The sequence below is a fragment of the Gadus morhua genome, chromosome 11 (genome assembly GCF_902167405.1).
Source record: "Gadus morhua chromosome 11, gadMor3.0, whole genome shotgun sequence".
In the NCBI taxonomy this organism is placed as follows: Eukaryota; Metazoa; Chordata; class Actinopteri; order Gadiformes; family Gadidae; genus Gadus; species Gadus morhua.
In genome coordinates, this window is record NC_044058.1 from 13,604,387 (window position 1) to 13,623,419 (window position 19,033).

General features: G+C 50.9%; 1 protein-coding gene across 1 annotated transcript in view; it reads right to left on the reverse strand.

Moving 5' to 3' along the window:
* The window catches only part of cep192 (centrosomal protein 192), a 30,328-nt gene that overhangs the window by 9,086 nt on the left and 2,209 nt on the right, over nt 1-19,033 (reverse strand). Inside the window, 43 exon segments of the mRNA XM_030370750.1 lie at nt 225-315; nt 561-723; nt 1,282-1,391; nt 2,049-2,170; nt 2,488-2,748; nt 3,119-3,298; nt 3,925-4,015; nt 4,376-4,558; nt 5,063-5,181; nt 5,455-5,547; nt 6,051-6,190; nt 6,535-6,595; nt 7,021-7,161; nt 7,678-7,803; nt 8,042-8,272; nt 8,636-8,761; nt 8,763-8,788; nt 9,151-9,403; nt 9,405-9,584; nt 9,586-9,807; nt 9,810-9,992; nt 10,304-10,460; nt 11,166-11,280; nt 11,585-11,741; nt 11,744-12,436; nt 12,872-13,147; nt 13,850-13,929; nt 14,098-14,239; nt 14,642-14,866; nt 14,962-15,026; nt 15,109-15,258; nt 15,423-15,711; nt 16,249-16,302; nt 16,304-16,345; nt 16,348-16,398; nt 16,719-16,781; nt 16,783-16,845; nt 17,229-17,428; nt 17,755-17,905; nt 18,130-18,309; nt 18,429-18,518; nt 18,636-18,751; nt 18,881-19,016. Coding sequence (XP_030226610.1) covers nt 225-315; nt 561-723; nt 1,282-1,391; nt 2,049-2,170; nt 2,488-2,748; nt 3,119-3,298; nt 3,925-4,015; nt 4,376-4,558; nt 5,063-5,181; nt 5,455-5,547; nt 6,051-6,190; nt 6,535-6,595; nt 7,021-7,161; nt 7,678-7,803; nt 8,042-8,272; nt 8,636-8,761; nt 8,763-8,788; nt 9,151-9,403; nt 9,405-9,584; nt 9,586-9,807; nt 9,810-9,992; nt 10,304-10,460; nt 11,166-11,280; nt 11,585-11,741; nt 11,744-12,436; nt 12,872-13,147; nt 13,850-13,929; nt 14,098-14,239; nt 14,642-14,866; nt 14,962-15,026; nt 15,109-15,258; nt 15,423-15,711; nt 16,249-16,302; nt 16,304-16,345; nt 16,348-16,398; nt 16,719-16,781; nt 16,783-16,845; nt 17,229-17,428; nt 17,755-17,905; nt 18,130-18,309; nt 18,429-18,518; nt 18,636-18,751; nt 18,881-19,016 — 6,597 coding nt within the window.

Below are 19,033 nucleotides of genomic sequence, written 5' to 3' on the forward strand. Positions count from 1 at the left end.
ACACATTTTCCTCCCCTCAAAAGTCTCTGGCGATCAGCAGGTGTGACGGCTAACAAGCTTTTCAGACAACCAACACTAACCCAATGATACAAGCTGCCTAGTTGTGACAAGATTTAAGGAAACAGCTCCAGTGTAGCTACAGTACCACACACAGTCCCACATGACGGTGTTTGACAGATACTGGACCTGCCGGTATGAAGTTGGCCGCTGCCAGACTAGCCTACCTTCAGCATCGGCTCGGCTGCTCTCAGAGGTGGGCCCTGGGGACCTTTCACAGGAAGCACGTCCAGGGTAATGTTGCCATTCGCAAACGCACTGGAAAACACAACATAAATACATACTTCAAATCAATTTGTACAACGCAACACTAATGAACACAACAACAAATTAATTGTTTTGCCCCACAGTGCACTGCAGATAATATTAGACATATAAAGACATTCTTTAATTACAGTTATATAAAAAGGTGAGGAGCTTGCATCCTCAGTTACAGCAGCAAGTAAGGTAGTGGTTGGAGATATGAGCCATGTGTCAGGAGCGTCCATCATGCATCAGGTCACCTGTGAGACTCGGCGGCGTGTCCAGCGGAGTGCTGGACCGGCTCGGCCCGCTCCACATCGCCGGGCTCCGGGCGGCTTGTGGTCCCCAGCAGGGACAGCACCACCTTGCTCATGTTCCCGTAGAAGACGTGGCCCTCGTTGGGCCTCTGGGGCAGGTCAAAGGCTGTGGTGGGAGGAAACGGATGCAGAGTCAAGCTGTGCACAACCTTCAGCTTATTACTGCAGTCCTGAATAAAATATGCCGGTTTTATAAATAGAGCAAACACGCAAGAATGGCAAACATTATTTGTTGATTTGAGGATGTGAAGGGGATTATTTTGGTCTCAGATGTAAAAGAAAAAAGAAAAAAGGTATGATGGAGATATAATGCGTTTCATTCTTTTGTCTTGAGGGTGATAAAATTCACTAGGATCAGTGGGCGGAACAGAGAGGTGTTTAACTTAAATTAACAAGCCCTTGCTGGTTTGCAGCTGTGCAAGTACATGAAGGTAAGGGTATCACTGCCCATGGCCATGCATCAAGCACACATTGAACACTCTCATAGAGACCCCATGGAATAGGGCAGCAACAGATCCTCACACTGAATTTTCAACCATGGCAATCACTAACTGCCAAAAGCGGTTGTCGAGTCCCAGTCTTATTGAGGAAGCATTTATAGAGGAGAGCCAGGAGATCGTTGTCATGTGACACTGGCTCCAATTACGGTTGTGAATTTTCATACTTTCGGTTATCAGTTCCTCTCCCAGGAACGTCTCATTAAATTCGATGTTCTTCAGCAGGCTGTTGTCTGAGAGAACCTTTCTGCCCGCCTCTGGTCTGCTCTGGAGCAACCTGGGGGAGCACAGCACAGGAACACACTGTCAAGTTTAAATAAAAAAATAAAGCCAACGAATGAACAATTCCAAACTCCAACGCAATGCCAGCTGATGCCTGTTCTGTGAACTCGATCAGCATTTCAAAAAGACTCTAAAGGGGCATGCGATTTACTTTGCAGCATACAATCACAAAATGATAATCAAATCAAAATTGTTTTGTAAAAGCTGTGACCTTGATAAATCCATACTGATTCTTTACTGCAGCAGTTTGAAATGATGCAACCCTGACACAAGGATCATCGTTTCTCAGAAAGGCTAGTGTTTTTAGTATTACCAAACAGATAAACAGATAACTTATTCGATGAAGCATCAGCTCATATCAGTTTCTAACCTGGCCTTTGAGATTTATGGCAGAGCTCTCCATAATGCTAAATGTTGAATTAATTAAAATGTGTGTGGATAAATATCCTTCAATAATATTTAACCAGTTGCATAACTTCATCCTAAGATCTGTATTGTTCAATCAGTTTTCCTTTCCCAAAACAACTCGTTTTTGAATTCTAAAGTCGACTGGAAGTTATTCCTTTATTTCCCCATAAACCAGACCTTTCAGAGGCAAAATAGCAATTTAGTGTTGACGTGAATAATTGAAACAGGTGAAGCAGAGTCTGACCTTCGGTACTGCTGCCTGGAGACTTCGTCTCCACAGAAAAGGCAGACGGTGGCCAGCAGGGCTTGTGCAGAGTGACATAGGGAGGTCTCCCTCTGGGTGGCCTTCAGCAGTACCGTGATCACCTGCACAACAAATGACCAAGCCCACAGAGAGAGGCAATTTCAGGCGACCACAACCTTCTTCATTAACCAAGAGGACAGGCTGAGTCAGCGATGCTCACATTTAATACGCAATTACCTCTTGACACACACACACACACACACACACACACACACACACACACACACACACACACACACACCCCCCCCCCCAGAGGTATGCAAGCCAGCCCTGCATCCACTGACACAAGAGCACCTCCGACTCAACCTCATTTCTCTCACACACACACACACACACACACACACACACACACACACACACACACACACACACACACTACCTCTTGCGTGCGCTCCTTCAGCACAAACTGTGACGGCGAGAGGCTGATGACCGACGGCTCCATGAGCGAGCGCGACTGCAGGTCCGAGAACGCCGTCGCCTTGATGAAGGCAGCTCGGGAGCCCGTGTTGCGCACGCACAGACACACCTTGCTGACGCGGCCCACGGCCACGCCAGCCAGCGTGGCGACGTAGCCGTCCGCCTCCTTCCGCTGGTCCTCCAGGATGATGTTGCTGGTGCCGCCGTAGCCGGAGAGAGGGATCTGGGGGAGAACAGGCTCATGTGACATATCGGCGTGACATTTCGCCCATCGTAAGACCTATCGCCCATCGTCACACCAACACACATCACAAGTCATCAGGAGATAAGATCAGACTGCAGTATGGCGGAGAATGAGCCTGGCCAGGGGGGGGGGGGGGGGGTGGTGGCAGCAGAAGGCGCAATGTCCATCAGAGTGAGTGATTGTTTGTGTGTATACACCCCATTCCTTGGATAAACACACCCAGCCGCCCACTACAAACCTCAAAGAACTAAATAAAGCCTTTCAACAGCTCGTCTCAAGTTTAAACCCAGCATCCCGGGCAGCGCTGGGCAGCACCGCATGAGGTCAATAGACCCAGAGCACCGCTTACTGTGAACTTGACCCCCGGCTGGGAGGGCCTCAATCCAGACTGCTTGATCTCCAGCTTGGCCAGCATGCAGGCCACACGGGTGGGGGCGAAGAGCAGGTGGACCGCCACGTCCTCCCTGGGCCTGATGGACAGCTCACCGTGTCTGGTCAGACGCTCCTCTGGGCTGAACATGCTCTGCAGCTGAGGATGGTGGGGTTAGGGTAGAGAATGTAATAACAATACATTGAAAAGAACCTCATCCATTTTATGGATGAACGATCCTTGCAGCTAGAGCTAGCCCTCTTCCTCTCCATTTGAAAGGCATTATGTGTCGCATTTGTATCAAAAGTATTGTTTATCAACTAAGCTACCAGTTTAGACAGTGAGAAACCTCTTTGGTACATTTTGCTGCCTTATGTACAGCTCAATAGATTCGACCTAGAGAACCCCTTTTGTGTTTATTTGCATCCTTTGACATTTGTCCCACAATGAGCCTTTTCAAACATTTGTTGTTCCGTGGAAGATGCTCGGTAAATGCCGCACCGTGAACAATGGTCATGCTCCGCTAAACCCAATACTATGTGGTCCAGAAATAATTATTCGATCAGGAGAGGTGTTCCACAGGGTCAGACTGGGTGTGTGCAACACTAAAGGAGTTGTACGGCGACAAGATCCACACCGGCAGAAGGCTCCTAACGGCTCTAGCTTGTACAGACGCCGTAGCCGGAATATAGCTAGTCCCCAGCTGCTGCTGGGCTGGAGGGTCCGGGGGGGGGGGGGAGGCGGGGTAATGGGAGCGCAGCGTCGGGGTGTCTGGATCAAAGTACCTGGAAGCAGTCCTGGTCTTGCCCGCGGATCAGCAGGCGGAGCTGCTGGGTGCCGTCGGCCGAGTTGTTCCGGAGCACCAGCTTCTGTTGCCTGTGGGGGGTTGGAAACAAGACAGCATTTCACCCTGAAACTCATTCTCCATTACGAGTCTGAAGCAGGTCCACACACACACACACACACACACACACACACACACACACGTTGAGCAAGAAAATAAATGTGGATTATGGGGAAATGGCTTCTGAGAAGTGCTACTCCCTACAGACTGCCCTCTGTCCCTCCTCATGAATAGCATTACTGGTGCCCTAATGGAGTGGGACAAGATTGCAAGATGGGGAGCATATCAATAATACCATATCAATAACACAGTCCGCCCTTATCCCCCGGCTTCGGCGGCTCGAAAAACTATTAAAACCCAAATAACCACATTTGAATTGGAGCTGTACTTACACGGCCCGTCCCAGAGTGACGCCTCCCCAGGCCACAAACTGCTTGTTGGAGAGGATGGGCGGGACGTCCGCGGCGGGCCCCAGGGCCGAGGCGGCGGGCTTCCCATGGATCTCTGCAGCCACCTCTCCCCTGAGGGCCACCTCGTACTGGGGGCCCGTCGGCAACACCAGGATGGTCAGGAGGCTGGGGCCCCAGACAAAACCACACATGAAAATAAAGGCTGCGTCAAGACATTCCCCTCAGCGCTTAAAGAAAAGCGCCTCAATTATTTCTGTCTAGGAATCTAAATGATATGGTCTGGTAGCCTGAGGGCCCCTTTGCTGTAAAGTGACACGTAAACAGCCTACTCTGCTGTGGGAGTTTATGTATGGGACCGCGACACAATATGCATGATAGCACACGCACTGTGACCACACAGAATGCACAAAGGTTACACAACGTCACACGCATGTTGCATCATTGGCATTTAGTTAAATTGGTGGAGCCGTGCAGAACGTTTGAATAGCTCCTCTGCATAATGATGCAAGGGCACGAGAATTTAGGTGCCTACTATAGTTAGTATGAACCACCAAGTGCATGGTTTGAGGGACATGCTTGCCTTATTGTGAACGTTAACATATTTGAAGTACGATTTTTAAAATGTGTAAAACTGTTTCCCCAAGCGACATGTGCACACGTGCAGCATACCTTTCTCTGCACTTCTTGCTTCCCTGTGCATTGAATGAGACCTCCACAGTCTTCTCCTCTCCCACCGCGAGGTAGAGCTCATCAGGCCTGATAGAGAAGCAGTCCTCTGCATCCTTGCACTGAGTGGGAGAGAGAGAGGAATGAAGGGGACGACAAAGAAAAACAACGGACGAAAAAGAGAAAGGAAGTAGCAAAAGGCCAAAAAGAGGAGAGAATGTGGGAAGATGAAAACAACTTGAAAGAATTTAGTCTAAAATAAGCAAGTACGGGTAAAATAAATCAAACTTATACATCAATAAATCTTTCCCGCAGTAGGTGCCAGTCTGCAGCAGAATGTCACAGAGGCTTAGACAAACCACGGATCTAATAAGAAAAGCAAAGGTCAGAATTACCTTGAGCTTCAACTTCACCTCGATGTTGCCGGCGTTCTTCAATGGAAGATCCTGTTGGCGGGCTTGGCCCAGCGGAGCGGAAAGACTGATGGTCTAGACGAAATGGAAAGTCGGGAAGTGTATTAGTCCCTCCACCGTGAAGGTCATGAGAAATTGCAAATCAAAGTGCAATTATAAACGGAAATAATGTATAATGAAAGTATGAAAAAAACCACACAAAATCACAAAATTGTCTGAATGATAATAGGTGATAATTAGGAAGTATAACAATAGACTCCTGATTGATTATGTAATTTCCTTGAATTTTAATGGGACCATAAACTATGTAGACGAGCTTGTGCACTGCGCACTGCAAATGATCCAAGAAAGAAACCCCATCAAAACAACACATCCATTAAACTAAATCAACCTTGCACACAACGGATCAAGGTCTGGAAAACACAAGCATGAATATTGCAAGACCATCACATCCTAAAGACAGACTGGCCCTAGTGACTGGTAGTACAGACGGACACCATTGACTGGACTTAGTGACTGGCCGTAATGACTGACCATGTTCCGGACAGACAACAGTGACTGGTAAAATAGAGAGCTACCTGCAGGTCTTTCGGAGCATGGACCCTGGCCGTCCCGACCCGGGCCTGGAGGGGAACACTCCGGATCACGTGACTGGGACCAGGGGAGTCTACTTCTATGTCGATTCGGGCCATGAACTCCTCCGCCGGGCCGAGCTCTCCTGGTGCAACAGAACCCCAATTAAACCATTTGTTTTGACCCAACAGAACCCCAATTAAACCATTTGTTTTGACCCAACAGAACACAGTTGGTTTGTCACAATTATTTGAACTAGTGCCGTATTTTTTACTTCGTCCAATATTTGAGAAAAAATAAACTACTGTTTGACATATTTGCCTCAGGGGTCTAAAATGAATACCTTTCAACAGCAAGTGGTGGATATGTTTTAACTAATTGACTGGGTAAAAGAAAACTCAAAGACAACGTTAATTTTGCCTTGGCCAAGAAACTTCTCTTGAGGCAAAAGATCAACCATGGTCACGTTGAAGGTGACCATTTCCTTACCTGAGCTGGGGTACTTCTGAGGGGCTCGGAAGTGAACCCAGATCATGAAGCTCTCTGGATTCTGGAACGATAAAGGAAATAAATGGAAAAAATTGGTGATAGTCAATGGAATATCACTCTCTTATAACCAACCAGACTTGGTTAAAAAATAATAATTATTTTTTATTTTTCTTTGTGCTCGTCTCTTCACCTCATGCGCAATATTTTGGTGCTCAACATAAAACCAAACATTGAATCCCTCCTAGATAGTGGAGCTGTTCTGTTGCTTTTTAACAAGATGCATTTCCACTGAAAACAACCAGTCAAACTTCAAAACGCTGCAGCCCTCCTGTATAGCTCTCCATTTTGTTTCCCCGTCTCTTACGATGTCAAAAGGTTAGGAAATGTAATTTCATGACAACAAAGTCCCAGATTGTTCTACTTCCACGCCACATGGCATCTGCATGCGTGCTACTGCGAGGCTGCGGTACAGTTGGCGGGCCTCACCTCTCCATAGCTGGCATGCATCACATGGTTCATCACTGACGGGGAGGACAACTGGGTCATGTGACCCGCCTGCAGCGACTCTTCAGCTGTCACGGCAACGGGGTTCTTGGAGAAAGTGAAACAGCGCCAGGCACTGGCATTCTGAGGAGAGAGCACATGGAGGGATAAGAGAGCACTTGTCAGGAGGATAGTGAGCATTCCCCTGCTTATGGGCTGTAGGCTGCTCTCAGACAGCGTCTCCTTTATGTATTTGTTTTTTTTTCCCCAAGAGCATTGAAAATATATTCAACCACACAAGAGCCGGAATAACACAGAAAGGTATCAAATGGAGCAACGACCCTGAAGCAAAGCAGACGACTGCACCAATGTTGAATTCCTTCCAAAGGTTTACTTTTAATAGAGAACTTAATTCCACCCCAAAGATAAATAAAAGTTTAAGGTGAACTTCAAGCCAGATTGATTCTGAATGACCTGCAACAATGTGGACTTGAATAAGCAGTGATCTTTGCAAAGTATTGTGTATGTAATGTGAGAGCAGAGTCGGATACGTCTCCTCTGTAATTGAATGGCGTCACGTATTCATCGGCAGTGTCCATTATATTCCTATTACAATGGAGATGTCTGAGGCACGCCTGCGAGCAGGGCTGGGGTACTCACTGCACTGATCACCAGGCGGATGGGGACCGTGGCGTGAGTTCTGTTCAGCACTTTGAGAGGGAGGGATTTGGAAAGCCCCTCCGATAGGTCTCCGAAATCCAAGCTGCCCGACTTTCCAGCTTCAATCTGGGGGGGGGGGGGGGTTCATTTTAGATTGTCATTTTGTATTTTCTATCCAGGTTTTATCCCCTGTAGGGAAAATACCTCTCAAAAAGTGATTACACTTAAAACCCAAATGAATCCTGAATAATCTAATGATAATTATCTGCCCAAACCATTTCCATCAAGAGTCCTACTTCAGGATCCCAGCATTCCAGTAGACAGCCCTGACACGGTCAGCTATGGGGGGGGGCTTGGGGCTCACCTCTAGCATGGGGTCCTCGGCCACAGCCACCAGCAACACCCTCTTGGCGAAGACGTCGGCCCTGACGCCGAGGTCCGGCTCTGCCGAGGCGGGCCAGGAGGACACGCTGAGCACGCACTGGTAGACGCCGGCCTGGGGAGGGACCAGCAGGACCTTCTGCTCCTCTGTGCTCTTCGGCCCCATGATGGTCTTGTTCTTGACCAGGAGCCACTGGTAAGGCAAGCTGTCCACCTGTGGAGAGCCACACGGGGACCCGGGGGAGAGAAGGAGGTCAGTGCCGCCCATTCCTGAAGACCACCGAGGGAAGGAACACTAGGGACTTTGAGGACACTGGAATTAAAAAGGAGTTTATGACAGAACGTTGTCAAAAGCCAGCATCAAATAAAAAGAGACCACTCTTGGAAAGCGTTTCTAGACGGAAGCAGCAGACAAGATAATACAGAAATGTTCCGAGACACGATGATGATTGAGTGATTTTGGGGTTCATTTTCCCCTCAACGCTACCGTTAACACTTCGATTCCCATCTCAGGGCAAACATAAAGATAAATCTATATATGCAGTTCCTGTTATTTCAACGCATCGGAAGCGCTCACCTTGGCTCCATCGAGGGCCAGACTGCTGACGGTGATGGAGACCTGCTGCCACCTCTCGGAGGGGGTTGAAGAGGCTGAGGGAGGCCTGGGAGGCGCGATGCCCACACAGCAGGCGTGGGGGAAGCGGCAGCTCCCCTGGCACCACCACTTGGCCTGGGGAATGAGAGGGATTAGAGATGACTGGAGGATAAACAACATCTCCAAACACGCGGAGGAAGGGGGGAGGGGGGAGGCGAGCCAAGGCTCACCTCAGCGGTTTGAAGGAAAATGATATTGTATTCACAATAATATTTAACACCGAATCAATAGAGCGCCAAGCGTTAAAGGATTTGGCGTGAAATAATCAAACTGATAAAAAATGGAATGCTTATTGACACAAAATGGATAAGACGCGTTCCCTCAAATCGCGTCTTTATTCAAGGGCAACGGTTGGAAGTAGTAAAGAAAAAATATATAGACTAATATTTGCCACAGCTCAGATAACATCCAGATACACGGGACACACACAGCCCTACCTCTGAGCTCGTCCAGGCCCGCGGCCGCCCACGGCTCCACGCTGTGCTGGCCGAACGCCTTTCCCATCATGCCCAGCTCCGCCCGGCTGTTCTGGGGCCTGTGGAGCTGGTGGTAGCCCGCGGGCCCCGAGGCGTCCTGGAGGTGTCTGGACGACGGGTCACCGCCCGGCGCCAGGCCGTAGGGGCCTATGTGGTAGGCCACTGGGTGCCGCGTGCCTTCGGCACCCGGGTACTGCTGGGCCAGCTGAGAGCTGGAAGAGAGACCGTCCGGCGGGCGAAGAGGGGCTGCATCCCTGGGTGTTGAGTCTGGCCCGCCAGGCCCGGCCCCGGGGGCATGAAGCCAGAGAACGGGGGCGCGTAACGCAGCTCCTCTGAGGAGTAGGCGGGAGGCAGGCCCGGCCCTCCGCCGGGGCAGGCCTGGGCGGAGGCCGGGTCGATGGCCCCCCACTGCTGGGATCCCTGGCCGGGCAGGTGGATGTTGAGGTTACTGGCGTAGCCCGAGTCCACCTTGGTGAGCGGCGGCCCGGTGGGTTTAAAGTTGTTAGTGTGGAGGCCGCAACCCGCCGGGGGGTGGTGCTGGGCGGGGTCTCTGCTGTGGAAGTGGCATTCGCTCTGGCTGCGGGTGCAGCTGAGGGCAGAGCCGCTGCGTTCGGGGCTCCTGCAGGGACGGCTTGAGGGAGGGGGGGGAGAGGGTCCAGGCTCTTGGACTGGTGCGAGGGCAGCTGTGAGTCCAGGCTCTTGGACTGGCGAGGGTCGTCCAGGTGGGACCGCGAGTCTGGCTCCAGGGGCGGTGTGGGACTGGCCCTGACGATGGTGGTGCTGAGTGCAATGGTTTGGTCGTTCTGTGGAGGAAGTATGTTATAGGCATCGACGTTGTGAGTGCTGTGTGTATCAACATATTGATATCGCTTTAGGATACAGGATGACATCTCGAGATTGTGTTTCGCATAACACAATGACTGTGCGGTTTCGTACGACTGTGTTGCTGTGAAATTAATATCTTCTTGATACCGATTTCCCTTCATATAGTGATACTTGACCAGTAATAATTTCTGCTCACAACTGCTCCTTTGCAGTGGGAAGTCCTAAAGTATTCGATGCTAAACACAAATACACCAGCCTAGTACGAATCCAAGCAAGAGTTGGACAGTACCGGTTTCCTGTCTGGGGCGGGCACCACGGTGCTGTCGTTGATGGAGATGTAGGTGAGCCTGCAGAGACTGGGGCTGGAGCAGGTGGACTGGGGGGAGCGCTCACAGTCTGGCCTTCTGTCTGCCGCCGTCCTGCTGGTAGGGGGAGAGGACATCGTGCTGGGGGGGGAAAACACACGCGCCACGAGCATAAACCCTCAGATGTTGCCGCGCAGACACACCGCCACGCTGGGGGCCGGTGGAAAATGAAAGAGGAGGTAGAGATTAAAGCTGAAGTTACGGAAACATAAAAGAAAAATTAAACGCCACTACCAGGTTATGCTTTACGATCTTCTCTTTGATATCTCTTATTGTTCATTTCATTCCAAATGTGGTGATGATTTAGCATTCCATTTATCACTCTTAGGTTAAAAGTAAAAAATATTATATTGATTACACAGCTCTTCTCAATGCCTTGGAACGCTCCGTTCATTTGCATGGGCCCTACACAACTTCCGGCGGTGAATTATGTTTGATAATTCACCGTTGCTAAGCATGTAATGACCGCCGTCAAGGCAATTTTTATTTTCCATCTTTCGTATCACTCAGCAAGTACTCCGGTAACTCAACAACCCCAGCGTACTCGGTTGATAAGCGACTTCAACGTCTTTGGCGGACTATTTCTTTGCTGATGAACACTACGGAATGCAGTTAATAAATAAATTGTAAAAAGAATGGTGGTGCAATCCATGAGAAATGGTTTGCGGGCAAAATAAAGTGTTCAGTCTTTTTGACCTTCAAATATGAATAGGATAGAAGTGAGTAAACTGCTGAGCACCATGTGCACTACAGTGAATGAAAGACGTGCATGTGAAGTGGACATACCAGTCGCCCGGAAAGGATGTCTGGCTGGGAGAAGAGTGGATGAGCGGGCATGTGGACGGTCTGAAGTGACACGTGCTCTCCTCTCCAGCAGAGGGCTCAGACGAGCTCTGCGTCACTGCAGGGAGACGAGAACACCACAGTCAGATGCCACAAGGCAGGGATTTAGCCATAGTTTACCGTCAGTTTATTCCCCTATTCAGAAAAAAAAGGCAATCCTATTAAATGTGTGTGTATCAAATGCACACATAAAAACATATGTACGTAGATTAAAAAAAAGACATGCTTCTATATTCTGCTGTACTATCAATTAATCTGACTTTGTAAAATCTTTGCTGAAACACATGAAATTAGCTGCAAATGATACTCCCTGTTTCATAACACAATAAACCCTAACTCATTTATTAAAGGTAATGACTCACTGAAGGCGTGTGGTGCAGGAGGCCGGGGGCTTCGGCAGGGGACCTCAGCTCTCTGCGCCTCCTGTTGGGGAGGCTGGGACCCCTTCTCTGGGCCGCTGCTGGAGGTCACAGGCTGACCCCGAGGCTGGCCTTGTTCCCGCAGGGGAGAGGAGCCTCTGAGGCAGGGCAGGCCCGAGCGTCCCTTCCCCAGCACGGGGGACATCCCCGGAGGGCCCGGCTGGACCCCGGGGTCCGTCTGGTTCTTCTGTGGGGCCTGTGAGGAGGCCCGGGGAGGGGTGTGAGCTCGGGGACCCACCTTCCCGGGAGCAGCTCTATATTCTGCTGTGGCACTCGGCGGGGCGGCACTGGCGTGTGGGGGAGGCCTGCCTCCGTCCGCGGCGGTGCCACAGGGGGCCCTGCTGTCCGCGGAGGATTTGGCTGTGGGAGGCTCTCCCGCGGTCCCGGAGCGCCTGGCTGGCGTCGGGGAGAGGAGGGGGCTTTGGGGCGAGGGATGCCGCTCCTCCTCGGCTGCTGTGTACCGGGGAGGGAGTCGGACCGGCCCCTGGGGGGCTGGTCCTCGTCACCGGGCTGGGAGTCGGACCGGCCCCTGGGGCGCCGGTCCTCGTTGGTTCCACTCGACGCTCCGCTCCGCGCCGACGCCCACTCCTCGCCGCGAGCCAGGCCGTCCTGGGAGGCGGTTAGGTTGTTGGCCCAGGCGCTCAGGTCAAAGGTTGTGTGCGCCAGGGAGGAGTCGCTGGTGGTGCTGATGCTAGACACGTCTGCCTTCCGCAGGTACCTCTCCATGTCGAAGGCGCTCAGCTCCCCGGCGCAGGTGCTCTTCTGCAGCGCCTCCAGGAGAACGCTGTGATCCACCTGATGCAGGATATCAATGGAGAGCAGACGGATGACTTGCTTTTGGCTTTTTGTTTGTCCCCGCGGCATGGTAATGTTAAGCATTCCATCAGGCAAAACAAGAAACAACAAGACTAAAAAAGGATGCAGTATATCGTCGTTAGCCTGAAGCGCCATGTCCCCGAGCAGTTAAAACAACATTTTGTTTTGCAATTCCGTATGACATTAATTCCCGGCATCTTCAGAGAGTGTTTGTCAAAGTGAAAGACTGCCCCTGGCACTGGGAATGGCTGGTCATCTCTCAGCTCCTGTGCCCTTAAAACCACCAATATTAACTTCTTGTTTGTTTCGTGCCTATGCATCACTGTCTTTGTAAATTGACTTGGGAACAATATACAGAAGATGACACTCAGCATCCGTGCAACGTCCGGTAACCTCCATCTCTTTGCCACTCACGTGTTGCAGCGGTGAAGTGCTCTCCGCGACCGATGAACCGCCGATCCCCGTGTTGCCGTGGCGACCCTTGGCCTTGCTCCGCCGGGACAGCTCCATGATCATGGCGGCCAGCTGGGACGGGTCGGCGCTGATGGAGGCGTCGGCGATGGCCGAGGTGATGGTGCTGATGCTCAGCATGAGCTCAGCGCTGGTGTTGGCGGGGGAGACGAAGCTCTGGTCCACGGACCCCGGTGCGGAGTGGGGGTCCCCCGGGAGCGAGGCGGGTGAGGACGCGGCCTGAGAAGACAGCGTGGTTTAGACAGACCCTCTTGGTTCCTTCATGACCAGACGCCTGGCGGCTACCGCCCGCCTGGAGAGCCATTGCCTCTGCAGCAGCCTTCCCGTGCTCGTGCAGATTGGTGGATCCCCTCTTTTGCTTTAGAAGGTTGGTTTCAAAGTTGTTTGGGCCAGAATGATCAGATGAAGGGCACGGATACGCTCTCATGGGCCACATGAGGTGAACTTGGTTTAGGTTTAAACTCAGACTTCAGGAAGAGTTTCTCGTGCAGATTGGTGGATCCCTCTTTTGCTTTAGAAGGTTGGTTTCAAGTTGTTTGGGCCAGATTGATCAGCGACGAACTGAAACGTGAACCCTTAAGATCCGAATAGTCTCACAAGGCTATTGGTACACTGCCAAATGGACTGTATTCATTTTCTATGAACTTTATTTAACTTAAACAACATTTTGTTTGTTGTACTGCCATTATGGCACCCATTGCACTCCTAACCAGAGCTTGAAAGAGGGAGCCCTCTTCTTTCTCAATGCTTTTCCTCGATCTAGTCCTTGCCCTTTAGAGGAATTAGGCCTAGGGTTGTACAATATGGCCTGTGAAGCCCTTGAGAGACTTAAATGTGATTGAGGCAAGCAAATAAAAGTGACTTGAGGGATCATGAAAGCTAGCCTTGGGAGAGCACGACAACAGTTGATTAGAAACGTACCTCTTCACAGAGTTGTGGATCGGGATCTCCTTTAGGTGACATCCTGTCACATGGGGCCTCAAGAGTTTTGTCCAGGTCCTCTGTAAAGAAAAGACACTTCAGTAGACCTTAAAACACATTGAGGTATCAGTGTCAATACACCATCCCCCCACCCAACTACCCTGTTATCCTTCAATCAGTGTTCAAGTATAGGCCTAAGCAAAACTATGCAAATCAGACAGTCCACCGTTTAGCGGTGGACAACAAACCTGCGTTGAGCGTTTGGTCCTGTTGGATCAGCTCAATGGTGTTACTGTGGATGGAGGAGTCTCTGGAGGAGACATCTGAAGGGCGGATCAGAGCGAAGGGGTCCCTCTTCTCTGGGGAGGTGATGATGTAGCCAAAAGAGGGCTGGAGGAGCAAAGACACCGAATTACATCCTCTCAGATGATTCACGTAAAAAACAAGATTCTGCAACACTGCCATTACTGCTGGTTCTTTATACATAAACTGCCCAAGATGGATACGTATGGTACCGAATCAGCCATAACTAATTAGTATTTTATTGCGCGTGGTTAGAGACTGAACATGCAGATTACCCATTACGCGACATGGATTACGAAGAGTCAGTTTAACACCAAAGCAGCTATCACAGGTAATTCCCTACCACGGTCCGGCGATCTGCTCTGAATTAAAAAGACTGACTAGCTAGCACAGCTCTTGTCACCTTGACATTTCATTGCCTGTTTATTCAACTTCTTTCCAGCTGGCTGCAAGCGAATGCAGCGTTGGCAAACCCTGGGGTGAACTGACCCTCTTTACTCCGTCCAGATCATCGTCGGCACCGCCCAGACAGCCCAGGGCCTCCGAGCGCTGTCCGAAGAACTGGCCCAGGGAGAGGCGCAGGTAGGAGTGGTTCCCACGCTCAAACTCTGAGGAGGCCTGGGAGGCCCTCATCAGGACGTCGCTGCTGGTGGGGATCTTCCAGGAGGTGTCGCCCAGGGTGAGACTCTCGCCGGCCGCCTCGATCTGCTCCTCCTGGAGGGGGGGTGGGTGGTTGCGTAAGGAATTCCAACAGGTTATGTTTAACGGGTTTGGGTCGGGATGTTAGGATTTTATAATCTGTTACAAACCTGCATAAATTGGTGCTCCTTCTCAAACTCCTGTTGGTCCTCAATGATCTTATCAATAGCAGTGCCTGAAATGGGGATTGAATTGGTCAAATGCTGACAGGGGACGGGGGGGGGGATTGACTGGTGGTTGGCAGGGGGTGTACATACTCGCTGGAACAAATTCCTCTGTCTGAAGCTGCCCAGCGTTCTCCGGTGCGTTCCCATCCACTTCCTTCTGAAACGAGGAGTAGTAAGCCAAGTCCGTCACCCACTTGCCCTCCTCATTCTGGTACACCACACTGTCCGGGGCGTTGTCCCCTGGAGTGACAAAGCAATGTGTACACGTTCAAATGTATTCACCACAATCAATACATTCCGCACTGCATCCACAGATGAAGGGTACGGATACGTTCTCATGGGCCACATGAGGTGAACTTGGTTTAGGTTTAAACTCAGACTTCAGGAAGAGACCCGGAGCCCACCTTGTTTGAACTCCGCCTCCAGGTCGCCAGGGCAGTGGTTCCAGTCGTCGTCCGACTCCTCCTGCTCGTGCTGGAAGCTCTTGGAGAAGTACTTGGCCTCCAGGGAGCTGGAGGGGCCGTCGTGGTTCTCCTCCTCGCTGGTGCTCTCAGCGGGCCCGGCCGAGGTGCCACCGCCGCAGGGTCCTCCTCGGAAGCCCAGGGAGAGCCTGCCTCCATCGGCGACGTCAACGCCATCCTCATCTTCATCCTCAGCATCATCACATCCTCCAGCTCCCCAGTCTGGGAGCACCTGGAGGAGAGGTCGGTGGAGAGGCGAGTCATAAATGCTGACGCAGCGAGTGCTCTTGGTTACAGGAAGTGTGTGTGTGTGTGGGGGGGGGGGGGGGGGGGGGGGGGCACTACGCATATTCAGTGTGAAAGCGTATGGAGACCGTTTTTCTGCCTCTAATGGGACACAACAGCATCGACGTCTTGCCGGTCTCCAGCTCTGCTGACGTAGCGCATGGGGAGCCACTTAGCTGAGTAACACTCTAGCGGGATTAGCGCGAGGGCCCTTTTGTGTATGAAAGGTGCTTATACGAACACACTGTGCTTTGGCTTTCAGAGGAACGCAACCACCCATGAGCACCTGCTCCAACCCATGGATATGCAGCATTCAAGTGTCAAACAAGTGTGGGTATTGAAACACCTTCTGAATAATAATGCATTTTTTGGTGTAGATGCTTGGAAAATGAGCTGAATGCCTAGAACCAGAATAGAAGTCAGGAATTTTAACAGCAAGAGTTACTGTGGCACAAAATATTGTGTTTTACGGACTGGTCTGTACCTGCGAGAGGCGAAAGCTGCTCTGGCTACCCTGGAGCGGAGTGACCTGCAGAGTCGTTAGGTCTCCAGTGCCCAGAGCCAGTCCTCAGGTACAGGGAGAGTCCAGCGCAGTCTCTGCAGTGGGCCCAGACTGCGTGCTGTCCATAGCGTCCTGGAACATAAAGGAAAAACTTGACTGTCTTGTGGATATAATGTGACTGGCAGGTTCGAAGCATCAAATCATAGTGAGTACTGCACGCATTTATTTTCAAAAGATGTAAAGACTATTAAAACAAATGTGCAATTTATTGTAGTTGGATTCAAATCAAATTACAACCGTTACAACTCGGCAAACGCTTGTACCAATTATTTTATATACATTAGGCCCCACAGGGATATCATTTAAATGATAATCTGTTTAAATCCCAGATTAATAACCGCACTCACACTTTCCTCTGTAAAGCACAGATCTGAGCCCCTCCAAGTACCCACCAGTGCCTCCTGTCGGTCCACGCTCATGCTCCAGTTGACTGGGGGGGAAATCCTGGCAGCGCTGGCCGGGGCCCTCGGGTGGGGAGCTGGCCTCGCCTGTTCCCACCGGGCCCACGCGGTCCCCCATCTGAGAGACACAGACACACACACACACACACACACACACACACACACACACACACACACACACACACACACACACACACACACACACACACACACACACACACACACACACACACACACACACACACACACACACACACACACACACACACACCATTTTCGATGGACCTACAACTTTTTTTACCACGTTTCCATTTAGGTAATCTAAATAGTTCTAATTAAGTGGTGCAATTCTTTATATATTGTTAAAACAAGAAGATCCATCGTGCATCACTTGACATTGACTCCTTTATTCTGTAGAGGTCCCTCTATTCTGTAGAGGTCCCTCTAACAGACCCTTCCCTGAGGAGCCAGCCTGCTGTGGTTCTACCAGTGGGGCCTCACCTCCGTGGGCCTGGAGAAGCCGTTCCTTCCGAACCCGGGCAGCTGGGACAGACCCAGCGCTCCGTCCTCCCCGCTGCTCCCCACGATCCCCAGCCCCCGCAGGACGTCGTAGGTGGTCGCCGGGAGAGGGGCCGCGGACCCTCCTCCGTCGTTGCCGCTCTCGTCGCTGCCGCTGCTCCCGTCTCCGCCGCCGCCGTCGCCTGGCGGAGCAGGAAACCAAACCGGCAGGTGAGCTTGACAGGTGACGTGAAGGGACGCGGGCCAAGAGCCACAACGTGAACAAATGTACACATGGGGAAAATAAACTAGGAAAAGTTTTGATGGAGATTGAAAAAAATAATAATTTAAACACGCACTCACACAAACGATTTTCGAAAAAGTAAGAAGGAAAGATAATGACTACCTAAATAAATGAGTACGCCTAGAGGTACCACAGTCCCTGAATTAAAGCAATAACGGTGTCTGCGGCTGAATAACTGTCTGTAAATCCAACATGGTGAATCTTTCAACCCTTTGTTTTTTTTACCTGTGACAGGAGGGTTGATGACCTGTCCCTCAGCAGAACGTCTGTGTTCGATCCCTGAGGCAGGGGGTCCGCCCCGGCCGCTGGACGCCTCGTCGTCTGAACTGCCCCCCTCCAGCCCCGGACGGAAACTAGGACGATTGCTCTCACCCACCTGCTCTCACACACACACACACACACACACGTGTATTCAGGGATACAGCATGTGAAAAAAAAAAAAATGGACTGCACTAGACACGTGGCTTATGGAGCCACTCAAAGTGCCTTCCTTTGGTTGCCTTCCTCTCCTACAGTAGGGTTGGCTATGCAGGTCGACGCCGACACCTGGATGCTTTAGCTAGCAGGATAGAACCATTGGCCAGGTGGACGTGAACTCACCAGCTGTCTTGAAGTGCTGGGCAGCAGCAGCTGGGTCCTGGAGGTGTTGTTTCTGGAGGTGTTGGTCCTGAAGGAGTGTGCCCTGGCCGCCTCCAGCTCGTCCTCAGTGTCTTCATCGCTTGCTGGGCATGAGTCCATACCTGTAGCGGCAAGCCGCACATCAGGCATCTGGAAGTCATCCTGGAGGAAACACGGAGGAGAAGGTGCACACAAGGTCTTTTGGTTAAGAAGACTTAATTGACTTAAGACTAATGAATAACAGTAGTACAACACAATGGCATTTCAAAATCAATAGCAACCTGATCGTAATCATCCAGGAACTGCTCCCGATTCTTTTCCTGCTCTATAGAATTTGTGTTTGAGGTCCTGTTAGGCAATCCTGACAGCCCCTGGAAACGTTGAAAAAGGCAAAAATCACAAGTAAATGAAAAATACTGCTTCCATCTGGCCAGTTGAACAGCTGGGAGAGACCATGTCTATGATTGAATGAGAGGCTGGAGGCTCACCGTAGCAGGGATCTCTTGGCCTTCCACTCGGCCTCTCTGCATGGCCGGCGGGACGAGTGTCTTGAAGTAGAGCTCCAGCTCATCGTCAGGCAGGTTGTTCAGATCCACCTCATCGTCTGGCAGTCAAAGATGAGATCCTTGTTTAAAACCGGCGTCACCTCCTTGTATCACTAGTCTGCCTTATTTAATTTCTTAAAGTCAGAGAACCAGTCTTGAATTAGGAGGCTGAAGGGCAGAAAACCCACCTGTGAGGTCACTGTTGATGCTGTCCACGGACATGAGCTTTTCATTGGCCAGGAAACTGGCAACACTGAAACCGTCGCTCCCTGCCTCGTCACTTGCTGGGCCGTCTTCTTCAGTGCTAGCTTGGAGGGGCTGGGCCTACGTGGAAGGACATG